At 56.9% G+C, this 19,892-nt stretch overlaps 1 protein-coding gene across 7 annotated transcripts in view; it reads left to right on the top strand.

Moving 5' to 3' along the window:
* Positions 1-13,813, top strand: part of KCNC4 (potassium voltage-gated channel subfamily C member 4) — a 29,976-nt gene extending 16,163 nt beyond the window's left edge. The window contains exons 4-5 of one of the 7 annotated variants that reach the window (XR_013384718.1): positions 1,972-2,186; positions 4,127-5,303. Coding sequence is in view for 5 of the 7 variants with exons in the window: in XM_077905807.1 (XP_077761933.1) it covers positions 633-802 (170 nt within the window). In the remaining 2 variants the exon portion in view is untranslated. Of the gene's footprint in view, positions 1-632; positions 5,304-13,787 lie in introns of those variants that run through there. The other 6 variants (XR_013384719.1, XM_077905807.1, XM_077905808.1 and 3 more) reach the window with 6 other exon arrangements.
* The last annotated feature ends 6,079 nt before the right edge of the window (positions 13,814-19,892 follow it).

Raw genomic sequence — 19,892 nt, forward strand, 5'->3', positions numbered from 1 at the left:
GCGGCCCGGCTGCTCTATTTTCAAGATGCCTCCACACTGCTTCTTGGCAACAAGCATGTAGCTCAGCCAATTAGAGTGACCTTCGAGAGGGAACAGGTGGGTTGCTGGGAAACAGGCCCTGCTGAGCAAGCGTGGCAATTAGCATCGCCAAACTCCCAGGAAGCACTCGGCAACTTTCCCTGTGCCAGACCATGTCTCACTTCTCTGCACTCAGACTCCACAGAGAACCTGGAGTGGGGAGCCCGGGGCTCCCTCAGCCATGGGCACAGACCCCATTGTTAGTCTGTAGCTGCCCGAATGTCATTGTGCACTTCTGGGAGGAAGGTGCCCAGTACCAATCAGGGCTTCTCAGAATTGAGAAGAGCGCTAGAGGGATCTTTGCGTAGCTGGAGGGGAGCTTATCGGACAGTTAGTTACAGGGCAGAGATCAGCTATGGGGCCCCGGAGTCTGTACTCTGGAGCCCAGGTGACCTGGAAGCCAGGGAAAGCTAGGGAGCCTTCCCAGGTGGGCCGGACCCTTCAACCAGCCGGGGGCTCCCTGCCCCCACAGAGTCCCCCGGAGCGTGGATCCCACGGAGCTGCTCAGACAGGAAGCCATGCCCCTCTGACCCATGTGCCTTTTCTTCACCAAGGCTGTGCAAAGTCCCGGAGTCTAAACAACATAGCTGGAGCAGCTGGAACCAGTCTGGGGCTGTCTCCACTGGCATCGAGATACAGCTCACCCTACCCTCCAAGAAAGCTCCTGCTGTCCAACCACTTCCACCCTCTCACCAGCCCTCCACCTGGACACTCGGCCCCTTAGCTGCACCCTCGGCCCTCCCCACCTCTGGGCACCCCCCACGCTCACATGCCCTCTAGCCCTCCTTCCTCTGGAGGTCCGAGGGACCCAGGCAGGAGGCAGGAGAACCCAGGCCGCCTCTCCTCTCCTCCGCGGCCCCTGGCTCCCCAGAACGTTCAGCTCTGGAGACTGAGAGCAAGGCGGGGGGATTACTCCCAGGGCTGCTCCCCCACTGGTCCCCATCCCGAGCCGGGGCTGCTTGCACCCCACAGGACCCGTGCCTCGGCCTTGCCTCTGCTCAGGGTCCCACCTGCATCACGGCACATGCATCTCCATTCCTCGAGGCCTTCAGTCACTCACTGAATAGCTCTGTCTGTCTGTCTGTCCATCCCACACTCAGACCAGCAAAGAATAAGGCTGTTCGTGGGGCACGCCCATGTCTGCTGGTGTGCAGGGAGCTAGCTGGTCGGGGGAGCGGTGCCCACCCCACCCACTGGGAGAGGAGGCCCCATGTCCTCCAGCTCTGGCCTGGCACGCAGGTGGTGGCCTCAGGTGCACGGTTGGCTGCCTCGGCAGGGGAATGCCCTCCCCAGGGAGTGACACCCCGCGGCAGAGCCCGGGCGGCCCATCTGCGCCCCGGCCGCCGCACCTCTCCCGCGCTGCTTTCTTGGCTTCCACGACCGTTTTTCTTCCCTCCTTGTCCCGCTGCCTCAGACTCCCAGCCCTGCCTGAGTCACCTGCGCTCCCACCCAGCCTCTGCGCTCTGGATTGCTGCCAGAACCCGAGACTCATCTAATTTCTATAATTAAGTGTATTCATTTACCTAACGAGCCTGGGAGCACAACAGGTTTGTGAGTCATTGAGGGAGCAGGGTGCACCCGGGCAAGGGCAGCTGAGGGGAAGTGTGAGGACAGCACCCCCTCCGGAGCTGGAGCTGGAGCTGGCACCCAAGCTCCTGGGAGGGCTGGGCCGGGGGGGGGGGGCAGCAGGCGGGGGGGGGGGCCCCCCCTCTGCAGCCTGGCGAGGAGGCGCTCGCCGCAGCCCCAGGCACACGGAGGCCTCAGCCAAGACATTTTCTGTTTCACCTGATGGGAATTAGACCTGACAGTGGAGCCGCGCGCCTGGCAGTTTTTAGAGCCGGATTATGCAACTTTGGAGAGGGAATGACTAAGGTCCATATCTGTCCCTTCCAGGGTGGGCAAAGATAGGACTGGCAGGACAGCACCCAGAGGTGCAGCAGGAGGCCGGGGCGTCTGGAGGCCGCCTGAAGGATGAACAGCGGTCAGATCAGATCATTCCATGAGGTTTGGGTGCTGTGAAAAGCCTGTGCCAGGAGCACCCTCATTTCACTGCCTTCTTCGGCCTGGGGCAGACACAGGAATGTGCCTTCCAGAAAAGTCTGTCCAGGGTGGGTACTGGGATGCCGCAGCCCTGTTGTGGTCCATGGGGCCTGTCTCCTGCTTGCTCTGAGAATGAAAGGTCCCCTTGAGAGATGAGAAAATGCAGGGGCATCCATGTGACCAGCCTTCAGAAGGGGACAGGCCCCCTTGAGTGACAGGAACAGGGGAGCTCTGTGGAGCAGGATGGAGGCTCTAGGAGCCCTGTCACCACGGGGCCTGGGAGCCTAGCTGCTTCTCCTTGGTGGGGACAGACTGAGTCCTGTCCCAGCAGGGCTCCCTGGCACCAGAGTCCTGGCCCTGGTGGGGACGTGATGAGCTAGGTGTCCCGCTGAGCACAGGCCCCACAGCTCTTCTGTCCTTGGGCTTGCCTTCCTGGCTCGGGGAGCTGAGGTGGCTATTTCTGTGGCGGCCCTCAAGTTGTCAGGAGTCCAAGTTTCCACGGCACCCACCTCCTCCTTCCCTCTCTTCCCTCCCACGGGGATGGGCATGCTCATGGCACCCCTCTGGTGGGTGCAGCTGTCCCTGGGCGACATGATTCGGCAGTGCTAGGCTGGGGCCCCTAGTGCCGTGGGAGACCGCGCCCGCCTGTCCCCCCACTGGCTCTCTGGCTTCTGTAAGGGAAACACGGGCCCTAGCTAACAGGACAGCTACCTCTCTGGGCCTCTGGGCCTCCCGGGGCCCTGGGAAGGGGCAAAGTGAGTCCTGGGGTTCACAGAGACCCACGGTACACCAGGCCCTGCCTAGGAAGGCGGCTGCCTACGTGGGCTTCAGCTTATCCAGGCCTTGGGACTCCCTCCTCAGGAGAAGGCTCTTCCACTACAGTCTGAGGGCACAGTTTGCTTTATGTTGCATGTAGACTCGGACCTGTACTCATTACTTTGTCTTCTAGAAGCCTTTCCCGCACAGCGAGGGCTCCCTCCCGGCACAGCAGGGCAGCTGCCCAGATAGGAGTTGTTAACCTTACTGACAACCTTACAGGCCATTTCCCAACCCCCAAGACTTTTGGGAGGAGCTGTGGGCTGAACCTAGAGGAGAAGATGTCTGTTCAGCGTAGGCCCGGGAGTCAAAGGGGAGACCGAGTGTCAGCCCAGGGCTGGGGCTCCGGGAGTCACCACTTGGGCCCTGGGCTGCCCTTTCACAGAGCCTCCTGAGGGAGGAGGGCCTCCTCTGCCCTGGCCAGAGAGCATCACCCCAAAATCCCTGCCCCTACGGCAGCCCCTTGCCTGCCTTCTGTGCCCCCACTGGGAAGGTAGAAGGGGAGGCCCAAGCCACTGACACTCCAGGCTGAGGATGGGGTGCCGAGAAGGGCTCACTGAGTGGCTGGCTTTCTCAATAAGATGCTCTTTCCTGGCTTTGTCTCCTGAGATGGACACATGCCTCCTCCCTGACCTTCCCCTTCAGGACCTACCCTCCAACTGCTCAAATTCTGCTCCAGCCAGATTGAGGAAGGGGGGCTAGGCACCACATGGCAGCGTACTCGGGAACCTTCTTCCCCAGCCCCCCTAGGACAGCAGACTGGCCCCAGGGAGTGAGGGGGGCAGGAGGCTGTGTGGGAGTGGGGAGCCCGAGCTGGACCACAGGCCACGCCAGGATCCAGGCCAGGCTGTGAGGCTGTGGTCCCTCTGTCCACTGCACTGGAGTTGTGAAGACCTAGGGCTAGGGATTTCTGGAACTCATTACCTGAGCAGGTACAGAGATACACTGTAGCATCACCTATGAGTCACTTTGGCCCAGCGCTGGGTAGGCAGCCAGGGGCTGCAGGAGAGGCTCACCCCATCCCCTGACCCACCCCTGCTCTTCCTGGTGTCCTAGCCCTGGGTCCCCATGCCTTCCAGCTCTGCTCCTGGCCTAGCCCTTAGCCCACAGCCCGTGGGTCAGCAGCCAGCTTCCTTCTAACATCTCATTCTTTGTTTCTCCCTTTCTTTTGCTGAACTCCTTGCCCCCCCAGAAGGCAATGTTGAGCTGAAAGCGTGCGTCCCAGTGTCTCACACCTGTGCTCTTTAAACACAGAGACCTGCCACGACGCCCTCTCGCCCAGCTATGCCCAGGCTGAAGTCCTCACCCTCTCTTAAGCGGCACCAACGTGAGAGAGGCAGGCAGACAGACAGAAAGCCAAAGGCTTAGGGAAACTCTGCAACCCTGGCAAGAATCATTCAGAGATCCTTGTTTGCACAGGACTGACGGAAAACCTCCCATGTGACCCTCCGGGCCCAGAGCCATCTGGGTCTGATGTTCTGTTCTGTTGTGCCCTGAAGAGATATATATGCACATATGATATCTATATTCATACATGCTATACTTGTGTGTGTAGTGCACGTGCTATTGGTGGTCTGTCTTCCCTGTGGGGCTCTGTCTCCGAGCCCATGCCCCACCCCAGCCCCCCCCCGCCCTTCTGCTCACTGACGCCTTGTTTCTGCTGAACGCCCACGTGGAATGTCCCAGGGAGAGAGCCTCTGGGGACTGCCAGTTCCCAGCCTGGACTCGCCCTCTTGGGGTTGTTTCCCCGGTGGCCGGTGGTCTGTGGAAGGCCTGCCTGCCCACCCCCCCGCCCCGGGTCACTGCTCCACCAGCCCCACCCCACCCCAGATTGGGGTTCTACCTCCCACCCCACACCCCAGTTCTGGGGGGACTTCTAGGGGCTCCTCTCCTGCAGCGTCTTCCACCTTCCCTGTGTCTTGGACTGAGGGGGTGTTTTGTCTTTTCTTATTTTGGGGTATTCTGTCCTCTTCGTCCATTTGTTTTCAAAGATGCTGCTGGGCAGACGGGCAGGGAAGGGGCCTGTCTGCCCATCCGGCTCAGGGGTCTGAGAAGGGGAAGCCTCGGGCGAGTGGAGACCAGTTACAATACTGTCCTTCCTGGTCGGTGGCCAGAGGCCGCGTGCAATAGCAGAGGCCGGGTGACCCCTTCGACCTTGGCCTCTGCCCCTCCCTCGGGCCTCCTGCCCTGCTGCCCTGCCCCGCCTCGGCCCTCCCTACTGTTGGTCAGTCCTTGTCCACAGCCGTCCCCTGGTGTGTGTCTGGGGCATGCCTAGGCCGGGCCCTGCGCCCTGTCTGCATGCCTCCCCTGTCACACTGTGCTCGAGCCCCAATAAAGACATCTGGAGCGTCCTGCTGCTCCTGCCGCGAGTGACTGCCTCCGCCTCTCCTTTCCGGCTCTGTGTCTGTGGGGACATCCCCGGGCTGCCACCCCGACACCTGAGAGATGCAGCACACTCCTATCCCAGCCTCACAGCACACTCCTATCCCTGCCCCCTCCGGGGATCGTCCATACTGGCAACCGCTGCATGTTTGTGCAGGGCCGGGGCTCCTCCCGGGGCCCAGCCGGCTCTGTATGGGCAGAGCCCTGGGGCTGCCAGGGTAGTGGCAATGCCTGGGTCGCCGCGGATGGAGTCGACAGGGTGCTGGTGGCACCTGCGGGCCCAGTCAGGGATGGGCAGTGACGAGACGGCGGGCCCCTGGGGGGTGGCGAGTGATGGCGACACACGGCCCTCGCTGGGGCTCCCGCTCACCTGGCGGCACGTGTAGGGCGGGCTGCGGGCACACAGCCTACAGGCTCCTCGGGCCCCACGCCCGGCTCCGTGCTCCGCTGCCGCCACCTCGAGGCCGCCAAGCGGTGCCCTCCCCCTGGCCCCCGGGTGCGGGCCTGAGTCGGGTCTGCCATCGGCCAGCGGGGCGCCGAGGGGAGCTCACCTGGCCTCGGGTTCCCTGCCCTAGAAGAGGATCACGAGGGCCCGAGTTGGGGACGGGCCCGGCTGGGCCCCCATCTCTCCTGTGCTTCGCAGCGGCCCCCCGGGAGCGGGGCACGGGTGCCGAGGGTGGGGGGGGGGCAGCGGCCTGGGCCGCGGGGCTTGGAGGCCCTGGAGCCGCGGGCTGAGGCCGGGCGGCGGCCCCACCGTCGGGTAAACACGCCTCCTGCACTCGGGCCGGAAGGCCTCCCAGGGGCCTGGCCGTGGCCGGGCACGAGGCTCTGCGGCCCCAACCGTAGTACGCAGCGCGCCCGCGGCCCAGATGGCCGCTTTTTTGTTTTGTGTTTTTGGAGCTGAGTGTGGAACTGTTTCACCATTTCATGGTCAGGGTCCAGGAACCAGCCCGCAGCCCAGGGGCACCAGGTGCCAGGAGCCCCTTGGGGACCCACGGAGATGCAGCTGGGGTCCCTGGCAACACTCCGGTGACAGACTCCTGGAGGGGGCAGGGGTGGCGAGCAGGGGCAGAGGGTTGGGTGAGAGAACGGGCCACTCCTCTGCCTCAGCTCACAGAAACAGCGGGCGCTGCTGTCGGGGAAGAAAGGCTGTGGCTTCCTCGGAAAGCAGGGGCTGAGCCCCAATTAGAGGACAGGACAATGGTGTCCAAGACCGACTCTGGCAGCCAGACACACTGGCTTCCTAGTTGTGTGACCCGAGGCCAGTTCCTTAAGCCGTTGGACCTTGGTTTCCTTCTCTGTGGAATGGGAGTAAGGGTAGCGCCCACCTCACGGAGCCGTTGGCAGACCTCAGGGAGCCGCGCCCGTGGAGCCCTGGGCACACCGTCCAGCGTGTAATCGTGCCTACAAATCCGGGGGCAGGCCGAGAGCTGTAGAGCAACCAGCCCCATAAGTCACCCCGGTCTGGCTTAGGGCCTCACCTTCCAAGTAAGTGCTATGAATTAGCCTCATTTCATTCTGTCCAGCCCTCCTGTCCTTGTGCGGAGGCAGAGTGGCGGTCATCTTAGCAGACTGACGTGTATTGAGTGCTGGGCGATGCATCCAGTGCTCTCAAAAACACATTCCAAGATTGGTGTGATCATCCTCCTTGTTTCACAGAGAAAACCGCAGCGCAGCCATGAGGGCTCATTTCTCCAAGGTCACAGAGCCCAGGAGCAGAAGAGCCGGGACTCAAACCCAAGCAGTCTGGCTCCGTGAGTCCAAGGCCTCACTGCTTTTTAAACGGCAAAGGGCTTCAAAGTCAGAGCTCTGAGCGTAGGGATTTGTGCTTTTGCTGTGTTTCATTTCATGCATGTCCACTGATTCTGATAGCAAAGGTTTCATTTGCCCCTTTCACAGAGAAGAGAGGATTGAGGAAGTGAGCGATCTGGTGGTGCCTGCCCTGATCCACACACACACACACACACACACACACACACACACACAAACGGGGATGATGGGCCCCGTTAATTAATTAGCATAACACCCAGCTCAGAATTATTGGTTCCTTCCTCTGCAACCCACTGAGTTTTGTTGTCTGAGGCTCAGAAGTGGGTGACCGAGACGGGGTCTGGTCTGGAAACCAAGTTACAGCCGGAGAGCAGGAGTCGCTCAGCCTGGAGAAGAAACGGGATCTCCATCTAAAGTGTTTGATGCGCATCCCAGGGCAAGTGGGTTTAGCTTATTTTCCGATCCCAGGGTGCAGACCTGGGACCAGTAGGTGGAAATATTAGGACAGATCAGGTTCATATAATGATGAACCTGACTTTTTATTTTCCTTACTATTGTGAATTTCACACACGGTATGAAAAGCATCCCAAATCAACAGGGAAGGAAGGCCCTGTCACGCTGTTAGTGCTACGCACCTCCTTGGAGGCGCCACCGTTAACACTGGCGTTGGGTCCTTCCAGGCCTTGGGAAGGAAAAGCTTTCTAACAGACCGGCTAAATAGGAATGGCCACCCTGTGAGTATGAGGTTCCCATCCCTGGACATGTCTGGAGAGACAGCAGGTGGTCACGTGCCAGGGTTTGTGGGAAGAGTTTCTGCTGGGCGTGGAAGGCTGAATTAGAAGACCTCTTCCAGTTTTCACACATTGTTCTTGGGCTGGGTGGGGGGTGGCACATGCAGCTACTTAGAGGTGCAGACCCCCCTGGAGCCCAGGTCATCCTAACAGGACCCAGATAAACTCATTTCCCAGCATGATGTTCCCCAAAGTCCTTTACTGTGGAGCGGAACTCCCTGCTAGACTCCCTGTCTGCGTCTCTCCCGCCAACCATGGTGTACGCCAGGGCAGAGACTGGCATCTGTGGTATATCTGGTCCGACAACTTGGTTGATGCCCTGTGCTTGGGCTGACAATGTGTAGCCAGCACTGCCCCCCCTCCAGCCTCCCGGGGCCCTGCCAGCATCACCATGAGCATCTGCCTTCTTTGCCAGGCTCCAGGGCTTTGTGGGATTGACACAACAGGTGGCACAGGAGCTGGCCCAGACACCTGGGGCTGTGGTCACCATACCTAAGCCCCGAACAGCATGTGTCGCTCTCAGGACCACAAATGCTGCTAGGGACCCTGGGACTTGCTCTCTCCTGGGGAACCTCAGCTTGGGCCTGGCCATAGCTAGCGTCACGGGCTGAGGAGAGGGAGCCAGAGGAGAGTTGGCATGGCTCCAGGTCAGAGGGGTCAGAGGCCTTCTGCTGTTGGTGCTGGAAGCTTCTCCTTTTCTCACAGGGCTGAGGGGCCAGCCTATATCCCTACCCCCACCCTCACTCCCAGGCACCATATTTACCTGTCTTTATGGCTACTCCCTAAGAGTCTCCCCAAACTGCAGGGCTCTGCTTTCTTTGCTGAGTTAGGGCCCCTGCTTCCTAAATCAATTCCTGGTGTGGGGAGAGGGGGTGGCCAGAGGAGGTCCCTTCCTTCTCCCGCTACACTTTCCTAGGTGATCTCATCCACTCCTACAGTCTTTTTTTTAAAAGATTTTATTTATTTATTCATGAGAGACACACACAGAGAGGCAGAGACACAGGCAGAGGGAGAAGCAGGCTCCCTGCGGGGACCCCAATGGGGGTCTCGATCCCAGGACTCCTGGATCATGCCCTGGGCGGAAGGCAGACACTCAACCACTGAGCCACCCAGGGGCCCCTACCCCTACAGTCTTAAACATCTTCCAGGACCTAGCAACAGCCACGTTGGTAGGTCCAGCCCGGAACATTGCTCTCAACTGCATTTGTTCATTCAACAAACAGAGTGAGCTTCTTCTCTACTCCCAGCACTGCTTTCTGTGTTGGGTGTCCATCAGTGAGCAGAGCGTACAGCCCCGCCCCCGCTCCCCACACCTGCTCACCCTGCCCACTCGGCCACTCCCAGGCATCTCCATGCCCCCCTTCACGGCTCTCCCCTCCCTCTTCCACCCCCATCCAGCCCAAGGCTGAGCCAGAAACTGGGATGTTGTGGTTAACCTGTCCCTCTAATACCTTAATTCACTCACTCACTCACCACACGTTAAATCTTTACCAAATGCCCACACCGCATCCCTGGGAGCCAGCAGTGAACCAGGCCAGCAGGACCCCTGCCCTCAGGGAGCTTACATTCCAATGTCAAGGGGGAGAGGGGACAAAAGACCAGTACGTTAAAAATATATGTAATGGCACGTGGGTAGCTCAGTGGTGAGCATCTGCCTTCGGCTCAGGTCATGATTCCGGGGTCCTGGGATCCAGGCACAGGGGACTCCTGCCTCTCCCTCTGCCTGTGTCTCTGCCTCTCTGTTTCTCATGAATAAATAAATAAAATCTTTAAAATATATGTGTGTGTGTGTGTGTGTGTGTGTGTAATGATCCCTCCCCCTCATTCCTACCCATTACAGCCCTGTTCCCAGCTCCCAGGTGCACCTCCATCTCCCCCTCTTCGTCCTGGGCACCCGGCTGCCTTTCCACAAGCCAGGCCTCCCAGCCCCCGCAGCCTGGCCTTCTTAAAACCGACCCCAGACCCTGCACCCCGGCTTAACCCCTCCAAGGCTGGATTCCCACTGCATTTGGAATAAAATCCAAACTCCGTCAAGGTAAGGGGGACCCTCAAGGGCCTGGGCTTGCCAGGCCCCTCCCTGCCTCTGCCCTGTCACCCCCCGCTGGGGGCGGAGAACACAGATGCCCACCTGTGCTGCCTCCTTTGCCGGGCTGACTTCTCTTCCGCCCCCTGGCTTTCACTGTCCCTCCCCTGGTGGCCCCTCCAGCGCCCCGGGTTGCTGGCTCCGGGTGCAGGTGCATTGCACGCTTCGGAGCCCTGGAGGTGTCTCCTGCCCACCCCGAGGTGCCGGGCCCCGCTGGGGCTGGGGCACCGGGATGCTGTGCAGTAAACCACCGCTCAGCTGCACCCCCCACCCCCCCACCCCCCGCTGTCTCAGCTGGCTCCTGCACCTCACTTCTAGGGCATCCCTGGGAGTCCTTGGGGAGGAACGTGAAAGCTCTTCTCTTTACATTATGCATTTCCTGCCGGAGAAGCTGTCAGAATAATGAGGAGCGCTGAAGAGAGAGGGAGGCTGAGAGCTCTCTGCTCTTCCTTCTGGAACTTGGCTTCCACCGGAGGTTTGGGGAACTTGTAACCCCCCCCACCGGGAGCTACCTAGGGGAGCTGATTCACCCTGGCTCCCCTTAGGGCTGCGCTCTGCATCGTGGGTGCTCCCCCCAACCCCGTGACATGCTGGAGCGATGGAAGGCAGTGATGGGAGCAGGAGGGTTGAGGGTGTGCTGAAGAGGGGAAGGACAAGGCTGGCGGAGACAGTGTGGGGTCCAGGAAAGAGGGAAAGAACAGAGTTGCCTGCCTGGCCCTCAAGCCAGTCCTCCTCCCCTGAATGCACTCTTTCTAGAACTATGAGCCTCCTGGTCCAGCCCTGAGAATAGAAGAGACACCTGCTAAATGTTAAGAGATAATTGTTAGGTCTACTAGGCCTCCCGGTGGGACAGTGGGGGTCCTCCAGCTGCGTCCTGAGCCCTCAGCAAACAGGGCCGGCGGGAGGGGGCACTGCAGTGTGGCTCCCCCTGAGGGCACCTCTGCAGGGACCAGGGCCTGGGATTCCTTAACCTGGGGGCAACTCCACTGCTCATATCCCTAGAGACCCCCTTGCCACCTGTCCCCCCCCACCCAGAGTTTCTCACCCTTAGGCCCCAGGTCCAAGGACAACTGCTTCAAACTCAGCATCAGTGATCAAATGTTCAAATCATACCAACAAGGGAAACACACAAAAACAGACTTTTCTCCATGTCCTCAGCCCTTACCCAAGAGGGGCTCAGAGACGGGGTGTCTGCCTGGCCCAGGCCCGGCCAGGTGCCCCTTGGTAAGACCGGGGCTGAGCCCAGGAGGCCCAGAGGCCCAGAGGAGCTGTTCCTGGACTAGCTGTTGCCATAGTGGCCCTCCCTGGGGTGGCGGCTGCCGAGTTGCTATGGAGAGCAGAGTTCTGCCTCCAACGCTGCTATCAGCATGGAGAAGCTGCCCCAGGATCCTGACCCTCCTAGGTCACTAGATGGTCAGCGTGGGGGCCAGTCTGTGCCATCCTCTCTGTGGACTCAGGGTGGGGGGGTGCACAGCACCAAGGAACAGGAATTAGAACCAGCCGCCTTCCCAATACTCCAGCTGCATCCAGCCTCATGCCTCAGGACCGCCTCCTCCCCTGAGGGGACTCACTGTTTGTCCTCCTGGCAGATCGATTAGGGACTTCATTTCTCTCAGGACACCCCTAGAGGTGGCAACCAGCTCCCGGGGAGCCTGGGGGGTGGGATGATGAGGGCAGGGGTGTGTGTAAGAAGGCTCCAGTGGTACCATTCTCCCTCTGGACTTAAGTGTGCTGGACTGTGACAAGCTAATTTCCCTGGGCAGAACTAGAAAACTGGTTTCTAGAATCATCCATCTCTTCCTGAGTTTTTCTCTACCCTTACTAAATGCTACCCCTTTCCTGCCTCCCAAACATCCACACATTTCCAGGGTCCTTCTGTACTCTTCACCCTCTTTTCATGGTCTAATCTATGCATTGAAAAGCATCTTGTACCAGCCATCCACACTCTAGTATAAATTAGTGTCCACACATAGTTTATTTCCCAAGACACAGGATTGCTAGACCTCCTCTTAACTTATGGAGTAAGACCCTCGTTCTCTGTTATAGGAAGTCCTGACACCAGAGGGGAGTAGGGCTTGGCAGGCCTGACTTCCTCAACAGAAAGCACTAGGAAGCCTTTTCCAGAAATTCTTGCTAGGGCCATTCACTGTGGGATGACAGGATGAAGGCAGTGTCCAGCTTGACGCAGGGCCCTGGGATGGGAATGCTCATGAGGTGACCCGCTGGCGTGGCCACTTCCCTCTTGGTGACTCAGAAGCAGTGATGCCCCTGTACTACCTTCTCAAGGCAGTGAGATGTCGGAGAGGAGCCTGCCAGGTGCCCTGCACCCCCTGCTTTCCCCCAAGTCTTATCTACACGCACCTGCTGGCTACTGGGAATAGGAGCCCAAGGGAGGGACCTCATTTCCCAGGGCCCTGGAGGGGAGGCAGAGAGCGGGGTCCTGCAGGACCAGGAGCCAGGGGCAGGGGCTGCGGGCAGGGGTGGGGGTGGGGGGGAGGCCGCTGGAGGGTGGAGGAGTGGGAGGGGAAGTGGGCAGGTGAGAAACTGCGAGGAGGGTAGGAGGGGAGGCGGGGAAGAGGGGAGGCGGGGAGGAGGGGGCGAGGGAGGGACCCATTCCCGGCTGTGGGACCTAAAATGAACTCAACAGGCTGGAAATAGAACAGCCGGGCAAGCCCACAACACTGTCTGGGTGTCTGCTGAGCAAGCACGTGAATGAACAGAACTGGGGGAGCAGTTCGAGGAGGAAATAGATCATTTCGTCTCAGAGGTAGGTCAGAACAGGAGGCGTTTACCCAGCCCGCCCAGATTACTCGGATCCCTTTTCTGAGGGTGTTTCCTTTACGTAAGCATTATTTTTAACGAGGCCGCCTCGGTGGGTGGGTGGCTGGGTGAGCTTGGTGCCACCCACCCTTGGCAAGTGGAAGGTCTAAGTTGCTCCGCGACCAAGACCACCCTGGGTTCTGTTGTAACGATGGACTCGGTGGACTCGTCTGGCTTCCGGGGAGAGATCTTAATCCCCTTTCCAAATGGGGGCTTAGGACTGCGAACTGTGTCACAGGAATACCGCTTCCCTTGTTAGGACAAAACCCAGCTCCAGACGGCGAGGGACTGGCCTGTGGGCCCCGCCTGCCTGGCACCTCACCCTGTGCCAGCACACCAGCCCGGGAGCTGCACTGCCACAGGACTCTTGCCCAGGCCTGGGGGGCCCCCACCTCTCCACTCCCCACCCTGCCTGCCCTTCCCCAGAGCGCAGGGCCCGCCTTCCTCCTCCCTTCCAAACACCACCCCCCCCCCTTTCCCACTGAGGCTCCTAGGAAGACTCCTGGGTTGCAAAGAGTTGTCCGTGTGTTATGTTCTACAGGCAGGGTTCAGAGCTTATCCCCCAGGGAGTTTGTAGCCCCCCCCCTCCCCCGCCCAATACGAGGAGCCATAGGTCTGGAAGTTAGAGGTGGGGCCGGCACAGACTACTGAAAATAGCTGGAGCCAGGTGGCCCCTGGGGGCTCCTTTTAGCCTGGCTGAGGAATCCACCTCACTGTGGGGCTTTTGCTCCCTCATGGATTTCTCTAGAATTCAGACCAGCTCTCCTTGGGACTGAATGTGGACAGGAACCAACGGGGCCAGAGCTCTAGCCTTGCATTTACCCCTGGCTATGCTGTCTCTGGCAACTTGCTTGCTGAGCTGCACATCTGTAAAGCTGAGGATGATACTGCTCACCTTAGCAGATTCTCCCAAGGCTCCAATAAGATCCATGTCCCTCCTGCTTAGCCTAGTACCTGACACTTCAGAAAGCTTAACCTCCTTCCTTCCCCTCTCTCTTCCTTCCTAGGTGACCACTAAGGAACCTTTCTAAATTAAGCAGGTAGGTTCACTAAAGGATCTTTGGGGAGACCTAAATCGGAGAGAAAGAATATAGGCCATTCTACGGCCCCTCCACGAGGCCCCGGGGCCGGGGCTCAGCTCTGGTGGGAGGTGGAAGAGATGAGGTCTCAGTAAGCAGAAGGCCTCCACTGTGGCAGCGAGGCAACCAGACCCGTGCCTGATATCTGGAACACAGCTGGCTCGCAGACTGGACTTGGGCATTAATCCGGTATTCGACATTTTGTACAGGTGGTCTCTAACCACGAAGCTGGGAGCCAGCAGGCGTGGGTCCATTCCCCGAGCTCTGACTCAGTTTCCTCTGCTGCTCTGGGGCTTCAGCTTTCATCAGAAGGCATTCACACGAAGGCCCTGTCGGTGATCAGTTCATGGCAAAAAGCAAGGGCAAGTCTTATCTCCAAGGAGATTAGACTAGTGTTTTCCCGTTTCGCCTGGGTGGTTAGTCCTGGCATGGTGATCATAGAATCCCATGTGGAAATGGGACCCTAGAGTCCACTTCCTTCCCAGGCTGGACACTTAGAAACACATCGGCTGTGAGGAAGCTGATGGAAGACCCCTTGACCCCACCTCCTCTGCACACATGATCAGGAGAGACACTTCTTACAGAGCCATCCTGAAATCTCTCCTTCCCTACACTGCCTCTCGCCTTCCTTTGGACTATCTAGGCTCTTGGCCTAAAGTGCCTTGGTCTGTGCATTTCAGGCAGTGCAAGAAGCAAAACAGGTTAGCTTTTTCTCTTCTCTGTCATTGATGGGCTGGGGGACTGAGGAGGGTATTTCTGAAAATTCAGGGGTTCCTCTTGGTCCCTGTACCAGCATCTTTGAGAATGCCCATAGAGCACCCTGAGCTTCTCAGACGTAAAGGGCAAGAGAAACCAAAGCCCTCCAGATCATGGGGATTGAGGCGCCCAGGTGGCTCAGTGAGTTGAGTGTCCAACTCTTGATTTTAGCTCAGCTCATGATCTTGGGGTCGTGGGATCGGCCCTTCCGGCTCTGCGCTCAACGGGGAGTCTGCTTGAGATTCTTTCTCTCTGCCCCTGCCTGTGCTCTCTCTCTGTCTCTGTCTTTCTCTCTCAAATAAATAAATCTAAAACAAAAACAAAATCCCAACAACGCAGCCCAAGCCTGTGCCCTTGCTTGCCTCATTTGGCCAGTAGCTGAGTTAATCCCAAACTGAGATTCCTTTTACTTTGTGCTCACCTGACCCCCAAAGGCTGCCAGGGTATCAGCTACCAAGTCAACAATCCGTAAGAGCCATCTGCAGCCCTTCTCAGATCCCAGAAGGAATCTCAACTCTGTCCTGACCTCAGAAGCCACCTCGGCCCCTTTGTCAGTGCTTTCTTCACACTGGATCTGGGCATCGCATCTGTAATTTGATGCCTAGGAAATATTTTTAGCTACCAACCTTGACGCAGACTTCATCCCTATTCACCACAGGAGTAAGGAGAGGGGAAAGAATTGGAAGGTTCCAGAACACAGCTGCTTCCTACAAGACAAGTCTATGTCTCTCCATTTCTGGAAACCCTTCTAGGGTTCCCTGTTGGATAAAGGTGTGATGCCCAAGACCACCTGGCCCATCAGGGGATCCCACTGCAAGACATTTATCAGATTTGTCTCTAACTTACAAAGACATTTATCTTGGGGTGCCTTCCTTTTAAATGCAGTTTCTTCAAGGCTCTTTGAACTACCATTAGCATCTTATTGGTTCCCTCATGAATTAATGAGTTCCACAAAATCTTTGACACAAATTTCATTCTCTACCTGTAGGAGACTCGTGCTTTTAATTTTTTAGAAATTATACTTAGATCTCGATCTCTTGTCCAGCTTAAGGCATAGGCTCAATTATTAACATACCTGATAGTTAGTAGGAGCTCAAGAAATGTTTGTTGAATGAGTAAAAAGCACTCGCTTGGAACCTTATGTTTGAACTGCCAACCACACTTTGTAGTGGGATCCCTATCTGCCAGATAACTGGGGGTGGTGGTGGGGGATGTAGGGAAGATGAGAGCCCTAAACTATTTGGGTGGTCCCCATGAAGTTCCCCTGATTTGGGGGGCACTTGGTCCCAAGAGGATAGTAGCCAAAGCAAATCCCTTTGGTCAGCTCATGGGGAGGTCCTCCTCGCTGGGGCTGCCGCAAGTAGGGTACCTGGATAGGTTTCCCTTCCCTTGCTGCCCATGGCCTGGGCTCTTACCAACCTCAGCATTGTGAAGATCCCACTAGACAACCCTGACTGTCCCTAAGGTCTTGGACACAGAGGCACTTTTGTGTCGGAGGTCAGTAAGCAGCATTAGCCTGAGGAGCCAGTATCCTGGGATCCCTGGCAAAGTCCCCCGGTCCTGAGTCCAGACAGATAATTGCAAACCATGTCTTTCCCCCTTTACCATCCTTACCATCTCCACCATGGGGGGTGGCCAGCTGGCAGGAGGGGTAGATGGTGACATGAATTCCTTGAGGGCAGAAGCTTGTCTGTCATTTGTAGGCCTGGCATCTGCCAAGCACTTTCCCTGCTCCTGGTGGACATTCGATGAATGCTCACCACCTCCCCGCCCTCGGCCTGACTCCAGCCTGCAGCCAGCTTCCTTCCAGTGTGTCTGATATACAAGCCCTTCGGCCTCGGCCTTGACAGAATATGGATTAATCAATCCTCCCCTCTGGGAGTCTGGGCAGGATCCACTGATAATTAGGCATCAAGCTCAGGGCATGGTGACCTGTGCAACAGCACGCTTGGTGTTGTTCACTTCCCTTACAAAGAAATGAGAAGTTTGTAGAGGCTCTGCCGCTGGAGAAAGAGAACAAAAGCAACTTTTTTTTTTTTTTTTTTGTAATAGGATCTACATAACCAAATTTACTCTTTTTAAGTACATTCATGTTGTCGAACCATCCATCACCACCATCTATCTCCAGAACTTTCCCATCATCCCAACCTGAAACTCTGTGCCCATGAAACAATCGCCCATTCTCCTTCTCCTCCCAGCCCCGGACAACCACCATTCTACCGTCTGTCTCTATGAATTTGATTACTCTACGTACCTCAGATAAGTGGAATCCTGCGGTAATTGTCCTTTGGTAATTGGCTTAGCATAATGTCCACTGTGTGTGTGTGTGTGTGTGTGTGTGTGTGTGTATCACATTTTATTTATCCATTCATCCATTAATGAGTACTTGGGTTGTTTCCACCTTTTGACTATTGTGAATAATGGATGTACAGGTATTTCTTTGAGATCCTACTTCCAGTACTTCTGGGTATATGTCCAGAAGTGGAATTGCTAGATCATATGGTATTGCTTGCTTAAATTTTTGAGGTAAAAGCAACATTTCTGAGCATCTGTGTGGTACCAGCTCTGAACCAGACCTTTTCTTTTTTTTTTTTTTTTTCCTTTTTAAAATTTATTTGACAGAGACAGAGAGAGGGAGCATGAGCAGAGAGAGGGAGAAGCAGACTCCCTGCTGGGCTGGATCCCAGGACCCTGAGATCATGACCTGAGCCAAAGGCAGACACTTAACTGAGCCACCCAGATATCCTTAGACCTATTCTGTATGACATTTCATTTAATCCACACAACTACCCTACAAGGTGAAGGTTATTGTGCCCAGTTTACAAAACGTGAAGATTCCAGAAACTAAAGGACACTCAAAGTTATAGATAGTGACAGTCAAATCTTGAACCCAGGTCAACTTGATTCCAAGGCCACACTCTTCCCAGGTGGCCAGTGAAGAAAACCAATAGAGTCGTCAAAAGGAGGGGCCGCACTTTAAAGCTGTTGAGAGCTAACACTTTCTTTAATTAACAGTTAGCATTACGATGAGTCTAGCAGGACTCATAGAAGAATGGGTCATCACTCCCTCTTTCCTCAGGTCGAATGAAACACTGGCTTCCAGACGGTTCCCAGACAAAGCTCCTCTCTCCCTCCTACTCCTCTTCCTCTCACATCACCAGGCCTCCCTTATTCACTGGCTCAAGCCCACACGACTCAGCTCCAGCCTCATCTCCACCCAGAAATCTTCCCAGCTACAACCCCAGAAGGGGTCCCTCCTACTAACTTCCCCGGACTCCCTTCTGTCGACTAGGCTCCCTGCCCTTTGTGTTACTGATTTATGTACAAACTCCCTCCTGGCCAAAAGCTCTCCAGGGCACAGCGCACATGGTCCTTTTGCATAACTTGAACCTACTGGTGCCCTCTGCGCTCTGTTAACGGTTTGAATCAATGAATCAATGAGTGACTCACTCAATCAATGGCGGTAGGGAAGACAGGCATGAAGAGAGAGAAAACCAGAATTATCCTCTTCTACTTCACTATTTGTGTAAGACAGGCTGTGAGTGGCTCAGAATAATTTGTGTGCCATATTTGGCACCACTGCGCAAGCCTGAGCCATTTTGGGGTTGGAAACTCCCAGGAAAAGAGATGGAATTATCCTCTTGGAGAAATATGCCCGTGTGGCTGGCCCAAGGCAGGGGAGGAGGAGTTTTCAATGTTGGTAGAGATTTCATGTCCTGAGGAAAACCAAATCCCAAGGGGATGCCCTGTTTGTGACATCTTAGCACGATTACTCATTCATTCCTTCATTCACACAACCTTGCCCGATGACTAGACCCATACCTGCTCTAAGCCAGGCACCCACCTCAGCACCTGAGGGACAAGAGGCAAATGAGATCTGCTCGTGCTGTGCTTGCTTCAGCAGCACATATACTAAGATCTGCTTGTGCGGTGCTGTGTGCTCAGACCCAGCCGGTGGGCCAGGAGAGGCCCTGCCACCAGGAGAGGACTGGGAGGCTCAGCCAAGCCCACAGGTGGGAAACAGGTGGCTGCTTCTGGAGCCAAATCTGTGCATTGCTGGGAAGCATGGTTTCACCTGGAGGCTCTGCTAACTCTCCAGCCTTTGACGTCAGGGCTGGTGGATGAGTGCCATGCAGGGGAGCAGGGGCAGGAACAGGTGACCAAGAAACAGCCAGGTACCCAGGGTGGCAGCTGCTCATACCCAGAGCGGAGTGGGGAGTGCCAGCAAGTGGGGGAGCTCCCGGCCAGAGTCCCCGCAGGACCTCCATATCAGGCGCCGTGGGGTCACTCCCCGCCCCTGCATACTAGACCAGCTTGGCTCAGGGAGCCGGCTCTTTAGAGGGCTTTAAGCTCCACAGTCCATGAACACGAAAGTGTGTAGCAGAGAGAGGGACAGGACTTGAATTCGACTCTAAGACTAGAGTTTGAGATTATTTGCCTAAGAGAGAAGGAAGCATTTAAGTGACTTGGTTGTTCACAATTATTTGGAAGGTATTAGGATGAGCACATTAACCCAAATGGTCTGCACGTCAAACCAAGGGGATGAGCAGAGCAGGGCACCATCCCGTTGTGTAGGCAAAGAAAACAAGATCTAACACTAGTGTTTCTGTCCTTGGTCCAGGGTTCTTGCTCATCCAGGCTGCCTCTCCTGACTCCACAGGCCCAAGGGGGCTTCCGCATGAGGGGGACTGAGATGGAGCCTGTGATGGGGAGCTGTCTGGCAGCTCCAGGCAGTGACCTCAGGACTGGCCAAGGAAGCAGCGCCTAGGGAGCGCCCGGCAGGGAGGGAGGGGGCAGCTCCTCCCCCCTCCCCCGGCCCAGGCCTGTGCAGCCTGCGGTACCCGGGTACCCCGCCACTCTGCCCAGCGAGCAGGCCCCAGTGGCCCTGGCAGCCTGAGTGCCTTCCTTACCAGGCCTTGTCAGGGATGTCTTGGGGAATTCAGAGGCTCCGCCTGGGGCGGGCAGGGTGGGGAGGGGGATGACCAGGTTCTGTCTGTGACTATGTGCCTGCAAGAAAACAAAAATCCACTAAAATGATTTTTTTTCCTTCCTACAAAGGAAGGAGGTTCACAGCTTGTTCCTTGGCTGCCAGAGGAGAGCGCCCTCTGAATTCCTTCCCTGTCTTGGCTATAAAGCTGTTAAGCTGCTCATTTGAGTTCAGGGGCCGAAAGCCTGCCCCACAGAGCTGTGGCTGGCCTGCTTAACTCTAGTGGCTCAAACCTGGCAGGGGCACGGCGGGGGCGGGGGTCGGGGGATGGGGTTTGCTCTCTGCTCGGC

This window comes from Canis aureus, chromosome 8 (assembly GCF_053574225.1).
Source record: "Canis aureus isolate CA01 chromosome 8, VMU_Caureus_v.1.0, whole genome shotgun sequence".
In the NCBI taxonomy this organism is placed as follows: domain Eukaryota; kingdom Metazoa; phylum Chordata; class Mammalia; order Carnivora; family Canidae; genus Canis; species Canis aureus.